Source organism: Vulpes vulpes, chromosome 15, assembly GCF_048418805.1.
Source record: "Vulpes vulpes isolate BD-2025 chromosome 15, VulVul3, whole genome shotgun sequence".
NCBI classification, from domain to species: domain Eukaryota; kingdom Metazoa; phylum Chordata; class Mammalia; order Carnivora; family Canidae; genus Vulpes; species Vulpes vulpes.
Window position 1 is genome coordinate 89,015,386 of NC_132794.1, and position 23,431 is coordinate 89,038,816.

The 23,431-nt window shown below is 38.8% G+C and overlaps 1 protein-coding gene across 4 annotated transcripts in view; it reads right to left on the reverse strand.

The window, feature by feature from the left end:
• HPSE2 (heparanase 2 (inactive)) overlaps positions 1 to 23,431 on the reverse strand; it is a 635,705-nt gene that overhangs the window by 29,812 nt on the left and 582,462 nt on the right. For all 4 annotated transcript variants that reach the window (XR_011997530.1, XM_025991733.2, XM_072739739.1 and 1 more), the window contains one exon: positions 3,117 to 3,262. Coding sequence is in view for 3 of the 4 variants with exons in the window: in XM_025991733.2 (XP_025847518.1) it covers positions 3,117 to 3,262 (146 nt within the window). In the remaining variant the exon portion in view is untranslated. The remainder of the gene's footprint in view (positions 1 to 3,116; positions 3,263 to 23,431) is intronic.

Consider the following 23,431-nt stretch of genomic DNA (forward strand, 5'->3'; position numbering starts at 1 on the left):
TTCTCTGAACAAGATGATCTAAGGTGAGAACTGCCATGCCACCGGGCTCGTAATTTGTTGACTCTAGAACAGAAGGCAGTAGAACACCTGCTGGTGTTGGTATACATATCACACTTTTTATCCTAAATCGATTGTAAAACACAACACTCTCCTAGGTCAGAAACAAACCATAATGTAAGAGGCTGCCATGAAAGGCAGTAAGATATTAATTTTTTTTTCAGTAAGATATTCAAATAGAGGTTGCATAACTGTCAAGGAGGTTGTAAAAGGAATTTCTGTTGTATAGGATATTGGGCCAAAAGATCTCTAAGGTTTCTTCCCAAGTGTAAAATTCTTTGCATTATTAATGTTGTTATTATTTGCATACAGGAGTGATACCATAAAACTTTTGGAATTCAATATGATAATATAAGTGTAGATATCTGGCAAGATGCTTGGCATACAGCAAGTGCTCAATATACACTGAAGTTCAGGAGTTGTTTCAATAGATATTCTCTTTGGGTTGTTCTACTGGTAAGTTTATACTTTCTCACCCAATCCCTGTTTTGATCCAGGATATATATTTTCAGAGTATTGGTCAAGAGTGAATAGTCCAAGATGTCCACTCTGGGACATTTCTGTGACCTTGAGCTTGTTGACCATAAATCAACTAAGTGAATCAGTAGTGCTTCCTCATGACTGTTGTGGGGGATGAGCAGACACAGACAAGACACATGGCTTTCCAGGGAGAAGGAGCAGAGACACTTGTCCTATCTTTGTGCCTACCAATCTGGGGCACTTGACACCAATAGACATGTAGGAGATCTGCAACCCCAGCCAGTTCCATGCATTCATTGTGGGCCTACTTTTCTAATAGGAACAACAAGACCTTCACCCCTATTATTATCATGAAGGTCATATGTGCATCAGTCTAGTCTTGTCTCTCTTTTGTAATGGGGAAGAGGGATGGTACTGACAGAACAGTGGCACCATTTCCCCAGAGAGGTTCTGAAGTGAATTCCCATGGAAAGTAGAGGGGTGCTGGTGATGTAGAGAGAATATTAGATCCAGATGATGTTAGTGAATGGTAGAATTTGTAGCCACTCTACCACACCACCTCTTTCTGGATGATGTGCTGACATCAAAGGGGAAGAGAGCCAGAACTGTAAATCCTCCATGATGTCTTGATGTCCTATTTCTGTATTCATTCACTCATTCCTTCCTTCATTAAACATTTGCTGAGATCTTCTTCATGCCAGTCACTATATTAGACACCAAGAGTACAAAAATGAACGAGACACTGGCCCTGAGTTCATGGTATATTCAGACTATTAGTGACAACTCTCCACAAGAATGTCAAAGAATGTCAGGATGAGCACTGAGATGAGACTATGTGAGGAGCCCTCTGTGAGGACACCAAAGGTCAGCAAAGCCCATGGCTACTGACATTTTCCCCCTGGTTCCTCAGACTGATAGTATAAAAGGGCACAACTGAAGTGCTTCCCAACAGAGACAAAAGGTGCTAAGGGTAATATTTCTCTCTTGAAGCTGGGGGTCCTCCTTTTGAGTGGTTACCTCAGGGCTAGGGTGGAGACAAGGAGTACAATGTATCCTTGTGTGGGGATCAGATAACTCCAGCCAAAGCCATAAAGCAGTCACTCTCTGTCAGGTATTGGATTGAACTTCCTGTTGAGCAAAAGGGACGTTGAAAACCTCTGGCCTCTGCCCAAACCAGCCTCCTCTCATCCACAATAGGCACTTGTATCTACAGACAAGACAACTGGCCCCTGGCCCCACTATGTTCAGAGTGATTCTTTGAAAAATCTTATCATGATAAATTAATTGACTTGGCTCCTCTCTCATCAAGGAAGGGGAAAGAGCCTCTGTTGTAACCTGACCACTGGAGCTCTTTGTGCTATCCACTGACCACGATCTGCCCCTGATAGGCCCACGGGAATGAAGGTCTGGCTGGAGGCATTAGCTTCCTCCTCCCCCTCCCCCACCTGCATTAAGAGAAAGAGTTCTTTTCCAGAGCTGCCTACGCTGCTCCTTAAACAGGAAGTGATGTAAGAAAGCCATATTTGGTCAGATGGGATTCGCTTTAGGCTGTTTACAGTTTTTACCTTATGATTCTCATGTTTTAAAATGGCATCTGCTAAACTTTATCAGTTTAATGATAATTACTTTTCCTGTTTGTTTACAGACTTCAATGACAACCAGTGCTTCAGATCAAAAAGAGAAGGATAGCCGCACATTACCACACTGATTGTTCTAAGTCCAGCCCTGTAAAAAAGGAAGCCCAGATTTTATTTAACCTCTTAACATTTAAAATAGCTGGAAAGATTTCTGAAATTCTGAAAATGATTCTAAAGCTGGCGTGACTGCCTTTGGGCTTTCCAGCTTGGGACACAACAGATCTAGGGCTAGGTTTCTAGTGGTAGAGCTCTTCAGCATACACCTTAGAAATGTAGACTTATTTCCTCAAGCTCTGCTGGTGGATCATAAGAACAAATTTTATATCTCTAGACTTGGTTCAGGCGTAGGTACATACAAAAGCCTCATGCACATTACATCACCTGGCACAGAGAAAATGCTCAATAAAAATTTGTTGGATGAAGTAAATGAAAAAATGGCATGTGTTTTTCTGAACTGGTTGTGCATCAATCTTCTGAGAGTGAGAAAATGGTTTTACTTGGAGAAAAAGCTATTTATCCTTTAAATAGCTTTAAAGATCCTTTAAAGATCCTTTTATTTTTTTTATTTTTTATTTATTTATTTTTTTTAATTTTTTATTTATTTATGATAGTCACAGAGAGAGAGAGAGAGAGAGAGGCAGAGACACAGGCGGAGGGAGAAGCAGGCTCCATGCACCGGGAGCCTGATGTGGGATTCGATCCCGGGTCTCCAGGATCACGCCCTGGGCCAAAGGCAGGCGCCAAACCGCTGCGCCACCCAGGGATCCCTAAAGATCCTTTTAAAGAGATCCTTTAAAACCTGTAAAGAGCAAGTAAAATAATTCCAGAAGCAGTTTACAGTAAGTCTTACAGGGGTCCCAAATGGTATGGAATTCTAAGAGGGGATTTGAAGCCTGAGGCCCTTTGGGAGTAGCCCAAAGTAACATCTCTCTGAAGACTTACTTGTGGTGGTTTGTGCAGTGAGCATAAATCCTTAGTTTGTCCCGGATCACTCGGCCTGGCCGTGGCTTCCGTTGGAGCCCGGCCACATGCACAGCCAAGACTTTGGGGCCAATCAGGCGCTTGTAAAGGAGAGAGAGCCAGTAGTCCTGAGGAGAATAGAGAGGTGGAGAGTCAGAGAAAGATGCACATTGAGTGTCAAAGGTAAATATACCAACACACAGGCCAGAAACTACTTCTTACCAGGGGTACAGTGAATCGTGACTAGAGACCCTAATTCAGTTAAGCCTATCAACACGATGAAGTGCTCACCTTGGGTTGATAATGAAATGGGCACTATCTAAAGTGACCTTTTCAACTGACCAAATGGGGAAATTTAAGTGGGGTGGAGTCAGACCAGCATACAAAACAAATGAATCAAAGTTTTTCACATATGAAATAATAACCTGTCAGGGCCTTAAATTTTTTACTTTCTTTAACTTTACTTTCATACTGATTTATCACTTGTGTTTAACTGTAGGATAGAAGATTTCCAATCTTTAGGATTGCCATCAATATAAGAATCCACACGTCATCCTTCAAATATTATCATTAAGGACTAATTGTGTGGTGGGAGGGAGAGGAAGGTACTCTAGGCAAGAGACCAGACTTCTGAATTCCAGAGTCAGAAACACAAACAGAAGAATGTTTGCAAACCCTGGTGCTAATTCTTGGTCATCCTCAATAATTCTAAAATAAAATGAATAATTTTAAACTAAAGGAATATGATACTTTCAACCATTCTGGCATCCATTTGTAACTGATGAATAAATATTCAATTTGTGACCCATACGTGTATCTGACCTTACAAAAGTCTATTCACTGGCACCTTAATTTCTATAGTATTTGCTATTACCATATTTTGTTTTTATACTTGATACAAGACATATTTTGTATTTTGTATTTATTTTGTATTTGCTGTTATATCCAATCATGGGGTAATGACTTTAGTGGTTATAACTCTCCATGTAATAAAGGGCTTCCTAATTTGTTTGGGGGCTTTTTCCCTCCCCCCCAGTTCTGGAATTCCATAATCATGCTACTCAATGTGGGCATGCTTCTCAAAGTCTAAAAGACATCATGCATGTCTTCTCAGCTTTCATCTTTCTAGGCAGAAATCTTTTAATGATTTTTTTTTCTCCTTGTGTGTTTATCTATAACATCAGCTGCTTAAAAGTATCTGTTGAATTGCATAAACAGAACAAAGTCTCCAAGCCCTTTTGCCACCAGACCAGCTCTAAATCTGCCCTGAATAGTGAGCTCTAAGACTTGCCCAACTGTCTACCTTAATTAACCTTAATTAAGTATCTTCAAAATGGCCATTAAATTTGGTCTCCTAATACTTAAAATGCCAAATATCATCATCAATCATATAAATGAAAAAAATCTCATTGTTTCATTTGTTCTTATTTGACTACAATTTCTGTATTTTTGATCTGAAGTAAACTTTGTTAAATGATTATCACAGTCACACCTGTTTCCAATGGGACACTATCCTTTTCTTATTGATTTGTAATACATCTCTTCATATTATTGTTAAGAATCTTTGGAATGTATATTGAACAAATATTCCATCCAAGTGTGTAGTTCACTTGTTATCACTGTTTATGATTTTTTGACATGGAGAATTAAAAAAAAATATAGGGAAATATCTATTTTTTTCCTTTTGATTTCTTTCACCTCTTTTATTCTTAGAAAGTCCTTCCTCACACAAGGATCAGATCAATCTTCACAGATATTTCTTCTTGTTCATCAGTTAAAAGTATAACCTCTTAATTCACTGAAAATTATTTTGTGATATGGTACTATTATTTTCTAAATTATTCTACAAGAATTAGTTGTAGCATCATACAGTTGATAATGTATTTTTAAATCCATCTTAATCACCAAGTTTTATATACACATGTAAAAATATATAAATATATAACATTGTAATATGTAATATAACACATTGTATTATACAGTTTTATATCACTTCATTATTGTAGTTTACATTTTAATATCTAGAGATTCAAGTTCATTTTTGATTTTTCTTTGATCAAACTTTCTTTAATTAGTCATATCAATTTATTTTTACAAACCAACTTTGAAATAATTTTTTGTAGCGTTTGTTGTTCAGAGAAACTTGAGGCCAGTCTGAATTCTAGTCTATGTTTGGTTAGCCTGTTTATTTTCTATCTTTTGTGTTCTGCCAGAATGCTTATGAAGGCATGCTTTATCCTTGGTATTTGAACTTTTATTGGAAACATGTCAATGTGGGTTTCTGCATCAATTTGCTGATATTTGAGGAATACTTTTGATCAGAAAGACTAAGGTCTTTTTTTTTTTTTTTACCAATGAAAATTTTCCTTAAATATAGGTTTGACTTCTTTTTCTTTCTCTTTGCTTCACTCTTTGTTTCAGGAGTCTGATTGTGAACCCTCCATCCTCAATCCTGCACATCTATCATCTCCTTTCTCATCACTTTTCAATCTTTTTGTTTTCCCTCTGCAAGAGGATAGCTCAAATTTGTCCTTTACATTTCCTTCAGGATAATTTCTGTCACTTACTAAGTCCAATGAGTATTTTAATTGTTATTACAATTTTACTTTCCCTATAACATTGTCTCATTTAGCTTACCTGATTGTCTGGTACTCATTTAAAAATTGTTTTCCATACTATGTATATGTTTTCCATATATATATATGTATATATATGACAAATATTTATAACAAATTTTTGTGTACCTATAATTTATATGAGAGTTCTGAAGCATATAAGAACCTGCCACCCACCCGAAAAGCTACTTTAACAGCTCTGTGGTGGCATCTAGTTATGTGGCTCCTTTTTTTTTTTAAGATTTTTATTTATTTATTCATGAGAGACACAGAAAGAGAGGCAGAGACACAGGCAGAGAGAGAAGCAGGCTCCATGCAAGGAACCTGATGCGGGACTCAATCCCTGGAATCCAGGATCATGCCCTGAGCCAAAGGCAGACGCTCAACTGCTGAGCCACTCAGGTGTCCCATATGTGACTCTTCCCTTTCCCATTTTTGTGTTTTTCATTCACTTGCTTCATATTTTGTTTTATCCATACATTTGCTCCTAAGCAATATATTATTTACTTTTTTAGTTTTGTAAAGATGGTCTCATGCTGAATGTAATTTTCCGCAACTCATTTTTTTTCACTTAACATTATGCTTCTAAGATTCATCCAGGTTACTGCCTGTACTTTTGTTCATTCATTCTCAATGTTATATGATACATTATTGTGTGAACATACTACAGTTTGTTTCTCCATTCTCCTGCTGATGGATATTGGGGTTGTGCCCAGGTTTTTGCTGTTACTGAACGATGTGGCTCTGAATATTCTTATTCCTGTTTCTCAAGACACAAGTGAGGAAATCTGGAGAAGCATTGCTCCACTGTGATGGGAAGCCAGCAGCAGCAGCAGCCTCAACACTTGCGTGCTTCTCAGAAATACACACTCACAGACCCAGGAATTTGAATCTCCAGGGGTGGGGCCCCAAAATTGTGTGGCTTTCTAGGTGATTCTGATGCTCATTAAAGTTAGAGAAGCACTGTTCAAGAGCACCTATCTAAGGGTGGAATTGCTATGTCATACAAAAATATACAAATATTCAACTTTACAGGATAATGCCAAACTGTTTTCCAAAGTGATTTCAATTATTCCAACTTGTACTTCCTCCAGCATTGTCTGTATAAGTTCCCTTTGATCCACATTCTTGCCAACATCTGTTCTTTTCTGACTGAATTTTTGCCAATCTAGTGGGCACAAAATGTCTACTTCTTTTTGTGTGTTAAGAAGTCCTTCCTCATGTCCAGTTCATAGATATTTTATATTTTCTTTTATAACTTTTGAAGGTTTTTTTCCCTCTAATCATTACATCTTTAATCAATTTAGAATTGATCTGCTGGTATGGTGTGTGAGGTAGGTGCCTAACTTCATATTTTCTATGTGGATAGTCAGTTATACCAGCATTGTTTATTAAATAGTCTCTTTTTCTTTAGTGATCTGTAATGTCCTCTGTGTTATATATCAAACTTTCATATATTCATAGGTTTGTTTCAGGGTTCTCTATTCTGTCCCATTGTGTTGTCCTGCATCACTGCCACACTGTTTTAATTACCATTGTTTTACATAAGTCTTGAAATCTGGTAGAGCAAACCCTCCTATCTTATTCTTCAGGAATGATTTTGCTAATCTTGGACCTTTGCTCAGCTACAGACATTTCAGAATTAGATTATTAAGTATCTAAACAAAATCTTCTGGGACTTTGGAATTTCAGTGAATTTACAGCTCAAATGAGAAAAGTTTACATTCTTATATTATTGAGTCTTCTCATCCATAAATACAAAAGGCAGTGAAAAGTAAATTCCTTTCAGTCAAGGAATCTTTTCTCTTTCTTTGTTTCTTTTTGTTTGTTTGTTTCTTTTCTTTCTTTCAAAGTTCACAATCATCTATTTTTTTTTCTATTCAGAAAGTATCCTAGATGTTTCACAATGAAAACTAATCTTGAAAGGAGAAGAAAACATGGAAATATTTTCTGTTCAGAGACTGAAATCAGGAAACATTTTATTTTTAGGAGTTTTCTGTTAACCATTTAGTAGTAAGTATGGCAATAAGGAGAATCTGGTGTTAAGCCTCAAATTTGCTCTATTGGCAGATTCACTGATTTTCCATTTCTAGAGAAAGCACTTTCAAAGTGTTTCTGTATTCCTTTTCCCCTTTTTTCTCTGCTTATCCTTTTGGTATTCTATGCAATCTATTTGCAATGATCTCTTTACTTCCACTTTCATTTCTAAAAGCACACATGGATGGACAAAAGCCTTTATTTCCCTACCTCCCACCCCACCCCACCCCACCCAACCTCCTGGAATTCAAGGATAGTGTGCTCAGGTAAAGTATGTGATCTAGGCAATATCTGTGTGTTTCTCAGATGCTGTAGGCAAATATTTGCTTTTTAAAAAAATACTTACATTTGGCTCATACATATATGAGTGTTTAAGTGAACATATATTTGTGGTAACATTATGTATATAGGTATATAAGCAATAGGTTGATAAACATGAAACTTAGGATAATGGGGTGGGGTGGGAGGAATTGGGAATTGCATAATGGGAGAACGTAGAGGTTGATGGTAGTAGCTTAGTTTTGGGGTTGGGTGGTGGAGTCATGGTGCTGTTTTTGTTCTGCTTTAAAAGTAACATGTAGGCATAGATAATCTTTTGAACATGTCAAATAAGATATTAAAAAGATAATAAAAGAAAATTGTGTATGCATTTGTTTACCAGAGCTTCCCTTCTGAAGATGACATTGTCAATCCACCCATAAGCTGGTATCCCTTAATTGTTTTGCCCAAAGACAGATGAGTTTATGGTAATATGCTGCTAGTTCATCATCTCTTCCTTCAGGGAAATAGAAGATTTGGGTTGGTGGGAGTTGATGGTAGGTTAAAAGTCAAGTTGAATGTGAAAATTTCACCTTTACTTAGTTCCATGTACAATTTTCTGACTCCTCTCTTACCTTCATTCTTCTCAGTTCCCTATTTATCCTACCTCTTTTTTAAAATTCCACCATCCCTGTTTTTCTGTCCTTATCTCTCCCTCATGTACACCAGCTCTCAACAGAATCAAATTATATTTTCTATGGGCCTCATTTTGATAGTCCCTCCGTTTCTCCTCTTTCTTTCTTTTATTTGACTATAGATATGTGCCATTTATATAATCACAAGTAAAACTAAGCAAATGAAATGATTCCTGAATATCTGTTAAGGAAATGATATGAAAAAGTAGAAGAAATGACCTCTATGTATAGAGTAGATAGGAAAAATGAAGAATGCTCATACATATCTTATAACAACAACAAGGAGCACCTGGGTGGCTCTGTGGTTGAGCTTCTGCCTTTGGCCCAGGTCATGATCCTGGGATCCTGAGATCGATTCCTGCATCAGGCTCTCCAACTGGAGCCTGCTTCTCCCTCTGCTTATGTCTCTGCCTCTCTCTCTGTGTCTCTTATGAATAAATAAATAACTAAAATCTTTAAAAAGAAAACAATAACAACAAGACATTATATGAAAGAAAGATGGAGTATAAATAGAAGTTTTCAGACAGTAAGAGTCATCAAGAAGGAGGGCTAATATAATGGCTTTTTTGTCAATAAAAAAATCTAAAGCAAAGAATGCACTGCAATTTTCAAGGGACAGAGGGAGAAACAAACACACATTCTTTAAGTGTATCAGACAAAGGAAAGGTGGAAGAAAAATAGTGTTCATTTATTAGCTAGAGAGGGAAAACTGATAACAGATGACACTAAAAAGACAGAGGTTTTAAATCTTTTCTTTTCCTTTACTATTTATCAAAAAGTCAATTGCTGTCTGAAAGCTAGACAATGCAGTATATAGAGTAAGTTGAACCAAAATAAATGGGAAAAGAGAAAGAAACTGACAGAATTTTGCAGAATTTACTGGATTAATCACTGAACTGTGTGTTCCTTGAGGTCTAAGACTAGTTACCCATTGCTATAGCTCACGCCTAGTAGAGTACCTGCCTTGCAGGAGGTGCTAGAACTAAATTATGGAATGTGGAATTATGGAATCTTATGTTTATGGCTCCATGCTAGGTATTAAGTATATAGTGGTGATAAGACACACGCAGTTCTTGCTATCATGAAGCTTATATTTAGCAAGAAGAAAGCGTTAAGTAATTAATTAATTTTAATTGTATAATGGTAATGGAGGACTCTGTGAGTCTGCAATATATAATAGAACTTGTGACCCAATCTAGGGTCACTTCCTTGTGGTGAGGAAAGAAATCTCTCATGGAGTAAAAGACTTCATTTAAGATTTGAAGAAAAGAGGGGAGAGGATAGAAAGTGTTTTAGTCAAGAGAAAGAGCTTAGGAAGAGTCTCTGAGAAGGGGAAGCGTTTGTTTGGAATGTTTGAGAATCTGAAAGCAGACCAACTGAGCTTGGAACTCAGCAGTAAATACAAAATGAGGATGGCAGGGCCAGTTCTTGTAGACCTCAGGATTCTAGAATTTGTCTTAAAATAAATGGGAAGCCACTGTAAAATTTTAACAGAAAAACAGATACTATTCAATTTACATTTAGCAAGTTGACTTTCACAGCTGGGAAAAAAACAGACTGGAGAAAACCATTTAGGAGATTAGTTTAGAAGAAAAATGATCATTTGATTAAGGTGAGGAAGTTAAATTAGAAGGGGATTTTGAGAAATACTTAGGAGATAAAATTGATTGGACATGGTGATTGATTAGATACAGAGAATGAGCATGAAACCTGGATTTGGAGCTTTTTAAGTGCTCCAATCCTTAATTCTAGAGGATGGGATGACTACAGCAAGACAAGTACAGTATATCCCTTCAATCCTCAACTCACCTCCTCCTAACACAATCCTAGCCCACAAAAGCTTAGTGTGATCAGGTTTTGACAGAGACAAGCACAGAACATACCTAAGAGAAATCAGAGTGATAGTGATATCCAACAAATTACAATGGATGAATATTTCCTAATGTGTCCCTGAAATTTAGTTCTGAAGTTTCTTTTTATTTTTAGTGCATACTAAATCCAATGCATATTTTTGAAATGTTTATGTTTTGTCTTTATTTACTTACTTCATCCACTACTTCTCACATTTACTATATCCATTGATATAGATCTAGCTGGGCAAGGGGACCCTTGCTTTAGAGAGCCAAGCTCTGGTCTTCCTTTGGCAGCACCCCTCTCCATGGGGTAACAAGTCCACAGAGCCAAGGGCCTATGCCTCTTTCCAGACCATGTTCTGAGCCCCAGAATTCCCTATTTTATAGCCAGGACTTCGTATCATAGACCTCAACCTGGAATCTGGCTTCCTAAGAGTAGACAATAGTTTAGAGGTATGCACTACTAGGCTGAAAAGGTGGAAAAGGTCAGCTGGTTATGGAGATGTGATCAAGGCTTGGGCTTTAGACTGGGTTAGCTACAATGCATGACTATGACGCCCTTGATGATACACTAGAGGTCGGGGTGCTGAGCTATGGCCCTATGTGCTTACCAACTAAGTGAGAGCTGTGAATACATTCTTGACTTCTACAAGCATTTTCTGAACATATATTAGTGGCACACAAACTTTTCCATTGAGTCTGGGTGACACAAAGATGAACAAGACATCTTCCTGTCCTCTAGGAACTTAGTGATCAAGATACATGTAAATAATTCTCTGTAAAACGAGGCTGACCAAAGTAAACTCCACATGAGCAGAAACCACTTGTAGTACTTTGGGAATTTAGAGAGGAAGCAATTACTTATGACCAGGAGATTCAGGGAAAGCTTCACAGAGAAACAAAAGTGGAGAAATAATGTGCTTAGAGTTGAAAGATACACATTTAAATCCTGGACAGTGATTTATTATCTCTAAACCCCAGTCTCCTTATAGGGGTTTAATGAGATAATATATCTGGAAACATTTGTCATTGTGCCTGGTAAATAAAATATTTAATACATGCTGCTTATTCTTCTCTTTATTCCTTGAAAGACTTCTTTAGCCTCGTGAAAATAGTTATATTCCAGTATTTACATAGTTGTATCACAGGAAAATCACAATTTTCCCTGAAAACATAAACATAACTGGTATGTGTGTGGAGGGGGTTGGGGTATGTGTGTGTGCTTGGGTGTGTGTGTATACATGTGTGCATGTTTTAGAAGATTAGGGATTGTTGGAAGAGGCCTCCTTGAGGTCAGAGCTTACCTTTGCATCCCCAATGCCTATGAACATAGATATTGGCACTCAATAAATGTTTGATTGAATAAATGATCAAATGAAGATTCTCTTCCTGAAGCTGATGGAGGGATGAATGGGAGTGAAATGATAACTTTGCAAGATTCAAAGGTTATGGTTTTCCTGAGCACTGGCAGGCCTTGCTGCAGCTGCCTAAACTTGTTTAATCTCAATATTTTCTTCTTGTGAATAATATAGATGCACTGAAGTGGACAGCAAAATGACAAATATTTTTCCTTCACGGAGTTTCTTGTCTGACTTGCAAAGTCACAAAAAACCTAACCTTACGTTTTAGTGGGCATAAATACTACACCAATAGCCACCTTCATCTAGCATCTGACCTTAGAGAGCCAAGAAGAAATGAAGTGGAACATCACTGTGGATTTTGGCGCTGGACATGGCAGTGTGCCAGAGCTCACGTGTAAGGGAAAGAACCCTGCTGCTCCAACTTCCTCCACAGAGAGGGAGCTGCAGGGAAGATTCACATCCAGAAAGTTTCCATGTGACTAAGGCATCTTTAGAAATACTAAAAGCTACAGTTTTCCCTGCTACCCTCCCTGGAGGGGATGAAATCCCTCCAATCAATTTTTTTTTAACACCTTACTCACGACTATCAAATGGCTTCCTGATGCTCACAGTCTAGAGACCAGTGGCTAAACTGGTGGTTTTCAAACATGAATTGGCCTCTTACCATCCTGTCTTTCTCTACCTGGCCTTTTATGCTCGAGGACATTGATTTTTTTCTTCCTCCCACCTTGGACAAGGCCTTCCAGTTTCTCTAATTACCTCCCCATCTCATCCCACACATCCCTCCCCAGTATGCACGATCACTAGTGCATACATATATGCTTTGTTAACTCTTAATTCAGATATTAGCTTTAGGGTCACTTTCCTAGGAAAGTCTTCCTGGACCACCCGCATTCCCTGCCTGGGCTAAGTCACATTTCTGTGTTATATGTTCTCATAGAACTATAGAAATGGTTTATCTTAGGATACCTGAATCAGTTTGTATTTACACATTTATGGGTAGGATTTTATGGTTCATATATCTCTTCTCTTCTACACTATGACTTCCATGATGGTGGTGCTGTGTTTTCTCACAGCTGTGTGCCTGAGCCTAACACAGTACCTGGAACATAAAGGTGCTTGTTAAAGAGGGGATACTAAAGGGGCTTAGAGATACCCATTTACCCCTTGTTCTGGCCTCCTGCTCCTTGCTCTTCTTCCTCAGTCTTATCTACAGCTGGACTTTGGGTAATCTACTTTGAAACAAGTTACAGAGTTTTTCTGTACTCAGCTTCATCAATCCCAGACTTAAGTAAGGGTGGGAGGAAGCACTGGCTCAGTGGGGCTCTGTGATGCAGTCCGTGGCAGCAGTGAGGAACATCTAGCTCAGTACAATGGGGATGATGCCCAAACCAGAGAATTGAGCAGACTCAAGACCTAGGAAGCTTTCAGCCTATAAAGGCAGCCCAGAGAGTCATCACTCAAGGGTCACCAGAAGTACTGGGGTATGAAATCAAGATTCCAGGAATACGTGGAAGCAATCACAAGCTTGCACAAAGGGTTATAAGGGCCCATCTTGAATCTGATCTGAGACAAGGCAAGTGATGTTGTCTGGCTTCAAAATGCCAGGGGCAGAACTGAGAATTTTGCTTTAAAATGAAGCCAAATTATACGCTTTCAGTGAGAGTTATTTTTGGCAAATATGCATTATTCTATCCTTATTTCAACAACTTTGATAGTCAGATCATGAAAGTCTAGCATGTCATTGAAACACTTCTTGGTGTTTAATATCAAGAATAAATTGCCAAATGGCACAGCCACTGTGGAAAACAGTTTGGTAGTTCCTCAAAAAATTAAACATAGAATTACCCCCAACACAGCAATTTCACTTCTAGGAATATACCCCAAAGAACTGAAATCAGGGAGGCAAACAGACACTTGTACATGAATGTTCATTATAGCATTGTTCACAACATACAAAAGGTGAAAAGAACCCAAGTGTCCATCACTAGATGAATTTAATGTGGTCTATCCACACAGTGGTATCTTATTCAGTCATCAAAAGGAATGAAGTTCTGACACATGCTACAACATGGCTGAACTTTGAAAACATGCTAAGTGAAACAAGCCAGACACAAAGGACAAATATTGTATGATTCCACTTATATTAACATCTAGAGTAAGTAAATTCAGAGACACAGAAAGTAGAATAGAGGTTACCAGAGGGCATAAGGGGGGTAGGTGAGAATAGGACGTTATAGTTATTGCTTAATGGGTATAGCTTTCTATTCAGAGTGATGAAAAATTTTGGAAATAGCAGAGATGGTTGCACAATATTGAGAATATACTTAATGCCACTGAATTGTACACTTAAAAATGGTTAAATTAGCAAATTTTATGTTCTATATACTTTATCAGAATGAAAAGAAAAAAGGAATTGTCAGAAATAATCTTTCTTGAGAATGACTTGGAAATATGCATCTCAGCCTCAAATTGCTGCATACCCTTTGACCCAACAATTCCACCTCTCATAATTTATCTCAAAGAAATAATCATAATATGTGCAAAGATTTGTCTGCAAGATGGCTGCAGTAGGTATTGTTGGTTTTGTGCCCTAAATTCCTTCTCCTGATAACAGCATGTGGATCTACTAGGAAGTGATTCAGCCATGGTTGTATACTGTTTATCAAGGTTCCCTGATCTCCACTGAGGAGACTAAGTGATCTTATTAGCCCAGCTGGACTTTCTCTCCAAGGAAATCTGGAAACCGAATGGTATAGCCAAGCACATTAAGAGTGGCTGGAATAGATTTATTCTATGGAGTGGCACTTTGAGCAGACTGTCACTGGTGCTGCCACCTGGGTCCCATGTTTCCCTGGATTCTATCCTTTCTAGGCTGTGTGCTTCAGCTTTTCAACTACCCCATTTCTTCTCTGCTTAAGATCCCTAGATTTCTTCCTTCCCTCTTTTTGCTATGGCCAAAGAATCTTAATTGGTTCAATGGTCATCACAGCATTATTTTTAATGGGGAAAAAAATCTGAAAACAATTACAAGTTCAATAAATAAATTACTGGATAAACAAATTATAGTAGATCAAACTATGGATATTTTACAGTCCCTAAAAATTATATTTTAGAATAATAATTAATGATGTCAAAACATGTTCATTATGGTGTAGAGAAAAAAATCAGGCTCAACACTTCATACAACACCTAGTGCTGTGCTCATCATGACAAGTGTACTCCTTAATCCCTTTCACCTATTTTATCCATCCTCCCAAACACCTTCCCTTTGGTAACCATCAGTTTGTTCTCTACAGTAAAGAGTCTGTTTCTTGGTTTTCTTCTCCCCCACCCATGTTCATTTGTTTCTTAAATTCCACATATGAGTGAAATCACATGGTATTTGTCTTTTGCTGACTGACTTCTTACACTTAAAATACACCCTAGTTCCATCCACGTCATTGCAAATGGCAAGATTTCATTCTTTTTGATGGCTGAGTAATATTCCTGTGTGTGTGTGTGTGTGTGTGTGTGTGTGTGTCACATCTTCTTTATCCATTCATCTGTTGATGGACATCTGGGCTCTTTCCACAGTTTGGCTATGGTGGACATTGCTGCTATAAACATTGGGGTGCAAGTGCTCCCTTTTTAAAAAAAATATTTTATTTATTTATTCATGACAGACAGAGAGAGAGAGAGAGGCAGAGACACAGGTAGAGGGAGAAGCAGGCTCCATGCAGGGAGCCTGACGTGGGACTCGATCTGGGGTCTCCAGGATCAGACCCTGAGCTGAAGGCCGCGCTAAACCTTTGAGCCACCCGGGCTGCCCACGTAGTTTTATTTTTAACTTTCTGAGGAACCTCCATACTATTTTCCAGAGTGGCTGCATCAGTTTGCATTCCCACCAACAGCATAAGAAGGTTCTCCTTTCTCCATATCCTCATCAACACCCATTGCTTCCTGTGTTGTTGATTTTAGCTATTTTGACTGGTATGAGGGGATATCTCATTGTAGTTTCGATTTGCATTTCCCTAATGATGAGTGATGTTGAGCATTTTTCCACATGTCTCTTGGCTGTCTGGATGTATGTAAGTATTGAATCACTAAATTCTACACCTGAAACTAATATTACACTGTATGTTCACTAGCTGAAATTTAAATATAAACTTGAAAAAAAAAAGAACAGGCTCTAAAGTAGGGTCATCCTATTTTTGAGGAGAATTAAACATTTCTCTGGAGTTAAACTTTAAATATATACACCAAAATGGAAACAGTACCTATCTCTGAGTAGTACTATCTTTCTTCATCCAGGTCCTTAAAAGGCCCATTCTCTCTCATCTCTGGGCCTTTAGAAACACTGTTCACTGTCTGGAGTACTCCTTCCTCCCATGTCCTGTCTGGCTAACTGTTTCATATTTTTTGGATTTCCATCTAAATGAAATTTCCTCTTGGAATACCCTCTGAAACCCTGAGTCCAGGTTAGGTTTTCTCTTGTATGTGATCTGGCAAATCCTGTAGTTTCCCTTTATAGCAGTTTTCACAATGTGTGGTAATTGCCTACTGACTTGTATGTGTTTGTCTATTAGACCTTTCAGGGAGATCAGTGTCCATGTTTTTCATAATAAAGTCAATGAACATCCCTTGGGTGCTTAATAAGTGTTTCACATGTATTATCTCACTGAATTTGTCAAAATAACACTATTATTTTTCCTTTTTATAGGTAAGGATCTGGAGCTTAGAGATATAAAGCAATGTACCTAAGTGCTGGAGTTGTACCTCCAGCATCTAGCACCATGTTTTAGGTATATAGTAAGTGCTTAATAAATATTTGTTGAATTAATGAATGAATATACTAAAATTATGTCAATAAATCTAATTATTGCAGTTCTCTGAATCTATAATTAAAGAGTGTTACTAGAATTTAAAATGCCAGCTTGGGAGCACCTGGGTGGCTCCATCATTTAAGCATCTGCCTTTGGCTCAAGTCATGATCCTGGGACCCTGGGATGGAGCCCCATGTCAAGCTCCCTGATCAGTGGGGAGCCTACTTCTCCCTCTTCCTTTGCCTTTCCCCTCTGCTCATTCTCTCTCTTTTTTCACAAATAAACATATAAAATCTTGAAAAAAAATAAAGTGCCAGCCTGATCAAATGAGTAAGATGTCAGTATACAGCTAAAGGGGGAAACAACATCTTATCTTCATTGATTAGTGAATTCACTGTAAAGATCCCTAAAAAATTCAGAGCCACTTTTGCATAGAGATAAAAATCTGTCCCATCTTTTCTCCTCCTACGAATGCTTCTGTGAGAATTAGTTAAATAGCAGCCATACTTCACTGTCTAAACTAGGTATAGGACAAGGCAAGAAGAAAGCACGCTTCTCACCTAAACTGGCCACCAAAATGCCCTGTACTGCTCCTGCTGCACTAGAAGACCTGAACAAAGCTTGAGCCCAGATGTGAATGTCATTTTCCAGATCTTCACATGGAGAAATATTCCAGGAATATGAAGAACTAACCTGGGACAAATGTGATAATCAATTGAGTGCTGCACTGAAGCAGAAACGAGCAGACTGCCAAAATCTGAATTTTAAGTTGGGATCCAGCAAACAGAAAAGTAAGTGATAATAACTCTCCTGATTTTCAGTAGGATTGTTTAATCTCCTAAATTCACTGGGTTCTTTCAGACATTCTATGAAAAAAAATACATACACATATATTTGTCTCTACCCTCAGTTCCTGCTAATATTTGGTTTTTGACTCCATTTCCTGACACAGAGCTCCTAAATCCCTTGTAATTTCCTAGATGATAGGAGCATCTTTTGTTCTAATGAGGTTGCTTTTGTTGGGGTCCTGGGTTGGGGCTGATCATTAGAAAGACAAAGCATGATTAGAAGCTTAAAACTCTCAGTATCCCCTCCCCCATTCTCTAGAGAGGGGCGAGGGGCTAGAAATTGAATTAATAATTGATCATACCTATGTGATGTAGCCTCCATAACACAGGGTTCGGAGAACTTCTGGGTTGGTAAATACATCCACGTGCCAGGAGGGTGGTATACTCCAGTTCCACAGGGACACAGTTCCTATGTTCAGGACTCTTCTGAACCATGCTCTATTTCTCGCTTCATCTGGCTGTTCATCAGTATCCTTTATCATATTCTTTATTACATAATAACCAGTAAGATTAATTAAGTGTTTCCCTGAGTTCTGTGAGCCATTCTAGTAAATTATCAGACCTGAGGAGGGAGTCATGGGAACCCTGGCTTTGTTGGTCAGAAGTACAAGGGACAGCCTGGAATTTGTGATTGGTGTCTGAAGTGGGGGCAGTACTGTGAGACAGCTCTGATGGGACCTGATGCTACTCCAGGTAGATAGTTTCAGAACTAAATTGAATCACAGGACACTCAGCTGGATCGGATAATTGATTGTTTTGGGAAAAAAAACCTCCACATCTGGGGTTAGAAGTGTGAGTGTGGCAGAATGTGAGAGTAAAGGAAAAAAACAAAACAAAACAGTGAGTCTTCTCAGACAGATTCTTGGTTCCAGGCAGTTACTTTTTATCCAAGGTGCAGTGGAATATACTAGGAATAATCCCTTCTGTAGGATCCTAAGGACCTGAGAGAAACTCAGACCATAAACTTGAGAGTAGGGTCTTCCAGCCTTACCACTAGTGGTAGCTTGGGCCTGATAATTCTACTGGGACAGAGTGCCCTGCGTTGTGTAGGTTATTTAGCAGCATCCCAAGCCTGCAACTACTAGATGCCAGTAGCATTCCCTTCCTCCAGTTGTGACAAACAAAAATGCCTCCAGACACTGCCGAGTCTCCCCTCAGCATTCAAGTCACCTTCCCTCGTTTGACAAACCACTGACCTAGACTGTGGCAAGTGGAAAACATTAGTGCATCCCTACATTTCACAGGCTATCTCATAAATGTATTGTGGACACACTCATGTTTCTTGTTTATGTATGTGATGTGGAAGTATGTAGCATCGCATTAACCTTATGTTTTATATATGATGGTGGTATGTAAGAATGTCTAATAGCTTGTTAGTGATCATTTAAGAACATTCTTTCCATTCACCCCAGTCAAATGATGTTTCCAAGCATGGAAAGCTTGTGCTCCAATCTTTGCCTGGACAACAGAGCTGAATTCCTAGACTACTCTGGATTTCTGGACACTTGTGTTTGTTCCTCGCAGGGGCAGAAAAGCCTGGGTTTTGGAGTCAGGCACCCTGGACTGGAATTCCAGTTAAAACTCATTTTTTTTTTTCAGTTAAAACTCATTTATCTGTGTTCACTGTTAACTCACTCAACTGTTCTGAGCTGTAATTTCCTCAACCATGAGAACCTTCCTTGCTTGATCATGGTGAAAATTCAGGATGAGATGAGGCCTTGGACAGTGTCTGGCCCAGTCTCAGCAGGCTGAACCAGTTTCTGCTCATAAATGTTTTCTTCCCTTGGTCTTGGATTACTACCCAGGAAATAGGAATAAGAGAAAGATTCCATCACAGACTTTAGTGCCCCCGAATATTCCTTCAGCTTTTCTCAAAGCATAGTACAGGCAGGTGGCAAAGTCATGCTGGGATAATCAGGGAAGGTTCTTGAATGTGATTGAGAGCTTTGACCTGGACTGCTTGGAAACAGCTCGGGAGACAGTAAGTGAAGATGGGGCTTAAGTGAATAGGGCTTTATCGGGAAAGATGTCCTCACAGGGTAAGAAGGCTGCTGCTACAGAAGTTGTGTTTCACTCAGGAGGCCTCTTCAATGTCATTTTGTAAGCCATAATGTGCATGGCAGCAACTGAAGTCAGACTTGGGTTCTAGTTCAACTTCACTACTTTCTAGGTAAGACCACAATCTTGGGCAAGTACCCAGTTCATAAGGATGTTGTGAGAATTAATAAGGCTAATGTATGTAAAGGGATCAGCCCAGTGCCTGGTGAGTGGTAGACACTGAACAATATTAGCTGATTGTACTATGAATAATTGTCTTCTGTGAATACCTGTGCTTATATTTATTGTATTGAATGTACTCTAGAAAGGATGAATGGTGGGGAAAACAAGGCCCAAGGTAGATAAGACAGAAGTCAAATAACTAACCAATCACAAGAGAAGAAGTAGAGGATAAGATATATATGGGAGAAAATGCAGGAATAAGATAGAAAAAGTGGGAAAAAAAGACAAAGGTTAAAAGTGCATAGTGGTACTCTTATGTAAAAGCTGGGGGTCAGGTACCTGTGTGCATTAAAGGCTTAGAGAGTCAGGCCAGAGACAAGGTCCTACCTTCACTAAAAATGAATGGACAGGTAGTAGAAGAGGCTTTGGTTTTGCTATCATTATCATTGGGCAATATTCACTGAGTTCCTATGATGCATTGGACAAACAAATAATAAGGCAATGTCACACCTTGAAGAGCTCATGGTTTACCTGGTCCCTAAGTAAACTTTTTCATCTAACTCAGAGGTCCTACTCTCTCTAAATAGCCTTGTCTGTGAATGTTGGTAGGCAGAAGGAGTCAAGCCTTGAACAGATTCTCTCTCCCCAACTTGTGCTCTTTTACCACCAATGTTTTTCTGTGCCCAATATATTTGTACAAGTCAGGAAAGTTAAGTGCATTGAGGTGCTTATTGAAAAGACTTCAGAAGAATACACTGCCTTTTAGGCAGGCTACAGATGCTGAGCCAGTGGAGAGATTTCTGGAAGAGCATTTGGAGAAAAGTTGGTTTGCTCCTTTGTGCTGGGTGGCATGCTCTAGCACCTTTCTGACTACAAGGAGAAGAATCAAGTCTGTGAAGTCAGCCACAGATCTGACCACAGCTTTCACAGGCCAATGGCAGGGTCAACCAGCCCCAGGGGAGACATTCTTTTGACAGCCACTCTGACAAGCTCAGGGGATTTGGAACACAAAAGTAAAGGTGATCTCCAACCAGACAGCTCCAGGAAAGCCTGTGGAGGAACACTGCATTGTCCACAAGCTATTCCACAGCTGCTTCAATTACAGAATTAAACTATATCTGAGTAGCAGCAACATCCATGAGAGCCAAATTGGATTTCTCCTTGGAAAACAAGCTACAGACCACATCTTTATTGTGCAGACACTCATTAACAAATATGTAAAAAAAAAAAAAAACCAATCAGAGAAAGATGTTTTCCTGCTTTGGAGACTTTTTAAAAAGCATTTAATTCAATCTGGCACGCATGGCTGAACCTGAAATGGCTACAATGTGTAACTGGTGGGAAAGCATGACCAAAGTGGTTCTATCAATCCACGGTCTGCAGGACAAATACACCCAGAACTCAACTGGCATAAGGAGAAGGGGCTAGCTCCCCCCTTCAGTTTTTCTGAACACTGGAGAAGGGTTTTCTATGCCTGAGGCACTTCTAAATTCAGGATCTTTCCTGAGAAAAGAAACACTGCCTCAGATAACTAGGTTAGTCTCTTCATCTCTCCCCTTGTTCCTGGGCAAAGTTAAATTGCTAGGCTAGCCACAGGTTTTAGACCCTCAGGCCATCTACAAGGAAATTTAAGAACTGATTTTCAGGAAATAGTCCCAAATGACCTCACGCTTGACTTTTTTAAGTGTAGAATATGCTATCTGTGCTTTTATAGGGTCCACTAAGGTTGTCTAGACTCCAGACCCTGCTCTAAAAGGCCCATAATTTGAGTGGAGCCAAAGAAGTGAGCTTCACGGATCAGGGTAAGATCTATCCTTTAAGAAGAAACTATATATTTGTTGGCTTTTAAGATATCTCCATTGATATCTGGGTTTATGTGATTTTAAAAGAATAGTTAACCTTGTAATCACCAAAGTGCATTTACTATACCCTAAAGCCAGGGCATATGTGTAGAAATATGAAATAAGATAAAGAGTCAAGCTGGGGAGGGACAGAGAATCTTTGTTGTACTCCATATCCTATAATGGAAGCTAGTAGGTACTTTGCTATTTATGAAAGGCAGTGTATGAAGTGTGTGGGGCAATTCCAGGATGTGAAAAAATAGGTCTTGTGGAATAAAGCCCATCTCCATCAGGAATCTAGAGAAGGGGAGACAGAAGCATTAGAGAGAAAAGGTAGGAGATCTGTCTCTATTCTGTGCCTTGAGTATACTTCTCATTTCGGTGACCATTTTGCTGATATCAAGTTAAAGGTGAGGACTGATAATTAACTGGCAAACCCATGTTGCCAAACTATATCATTCTCAACAGAAAATACACTAGAAACAAAATTGACCAAAGTGATCACCCATATAGCATTCTGGCTCAATGTTTCCTATATGGATGCTCCCCTATGACCAGGGGCAAGAAGCAGTTCTCTTGGCTGGGCATAGCACAGAACCACCAGAGGTTTCTATCTTTAGCCATTACCTCATCCTTACTGTTCAGGGAACAATTGTGGGTTAGTGACAGGAACACTTTGGAGCAGGTACTTTGCCAGTTATATACTACTATTCTTAATAAGTACAAACGGGAAGCCACACTACCAACTCAGTAACTACCTTTGATGTTTTCATACATAACTCCTACATATTGGAAATCAATCATTATAAACCCGAAAAGCTTCAATTATGGAGTTTTACAGACTTTGCATAAAGAAATATTAGTTGATGGAGAAGCTGGAAAGAATAGCAACCCTGGCACAGAAACCCACTAAGAAAATAGAATATGGACTCTCTGAAATGTGCAAGATTTTCACAGTTCAAAGGGAAGTCCAACGCCAGAAAATTGCCAGCTGGAAAACAGCTTCTTGAACCCTGAATGAAGACATTATTATAAATCTCATTACATAATTTGATAATTCTGACATTTGCAAAAGCCTGCTGACTTAAGTCTTGAATTGCACAAATTCTCCACACAAATTAAGCTTGATGGAAAATTTTATTCTATTTTGCTCTGATTACCATTCCTTAGTTTTAAATGACCACAGTTGTTTTAAAAATGTAAGTGGGACAGTGAAAATGCATTTAAAAGTTTCCCTTACAATTAGGAAATAAAGACTGTGTCATAGAGTTTCACTCTCTGGTCTCTCTCTTCCACCTCAATGAAGTTTCCGTGTCAACTATAAATGAAAAAATTGGCAGAACTCCCTCCTATCTTCTCTACCCCCATAGTCAAAGATATAAATACAAATTTCAGGTGTTACTGACAGAAACTGAGCCCAGAACCCAATAGGTTCGGGGACTTTCTTAACATAATAAGGGATTTCCTTTGGCATATACCTATTCTGTGGGGTGATTAGGGCTGTGTGATGTTGGAAATTACACTGTCGGCAGTGCATTCTTAGACAACTCTGCATGTGATTTTGCAGACTCATGGAAGCATCCAACCCACATGCACATGAGCATGAGCAGAGGAGATATGCACAATATGCGTGTCTGTAGTTCTTTGCTACCCAAGTGACACATAACGTTGATAATGACCAATGAGCACAGAATTCCAGTGGATTCATGATGCATGAGAGTTCAACGAGACAAAGTGAGTGCAAGGTGAGTGTGTGTTTTATGC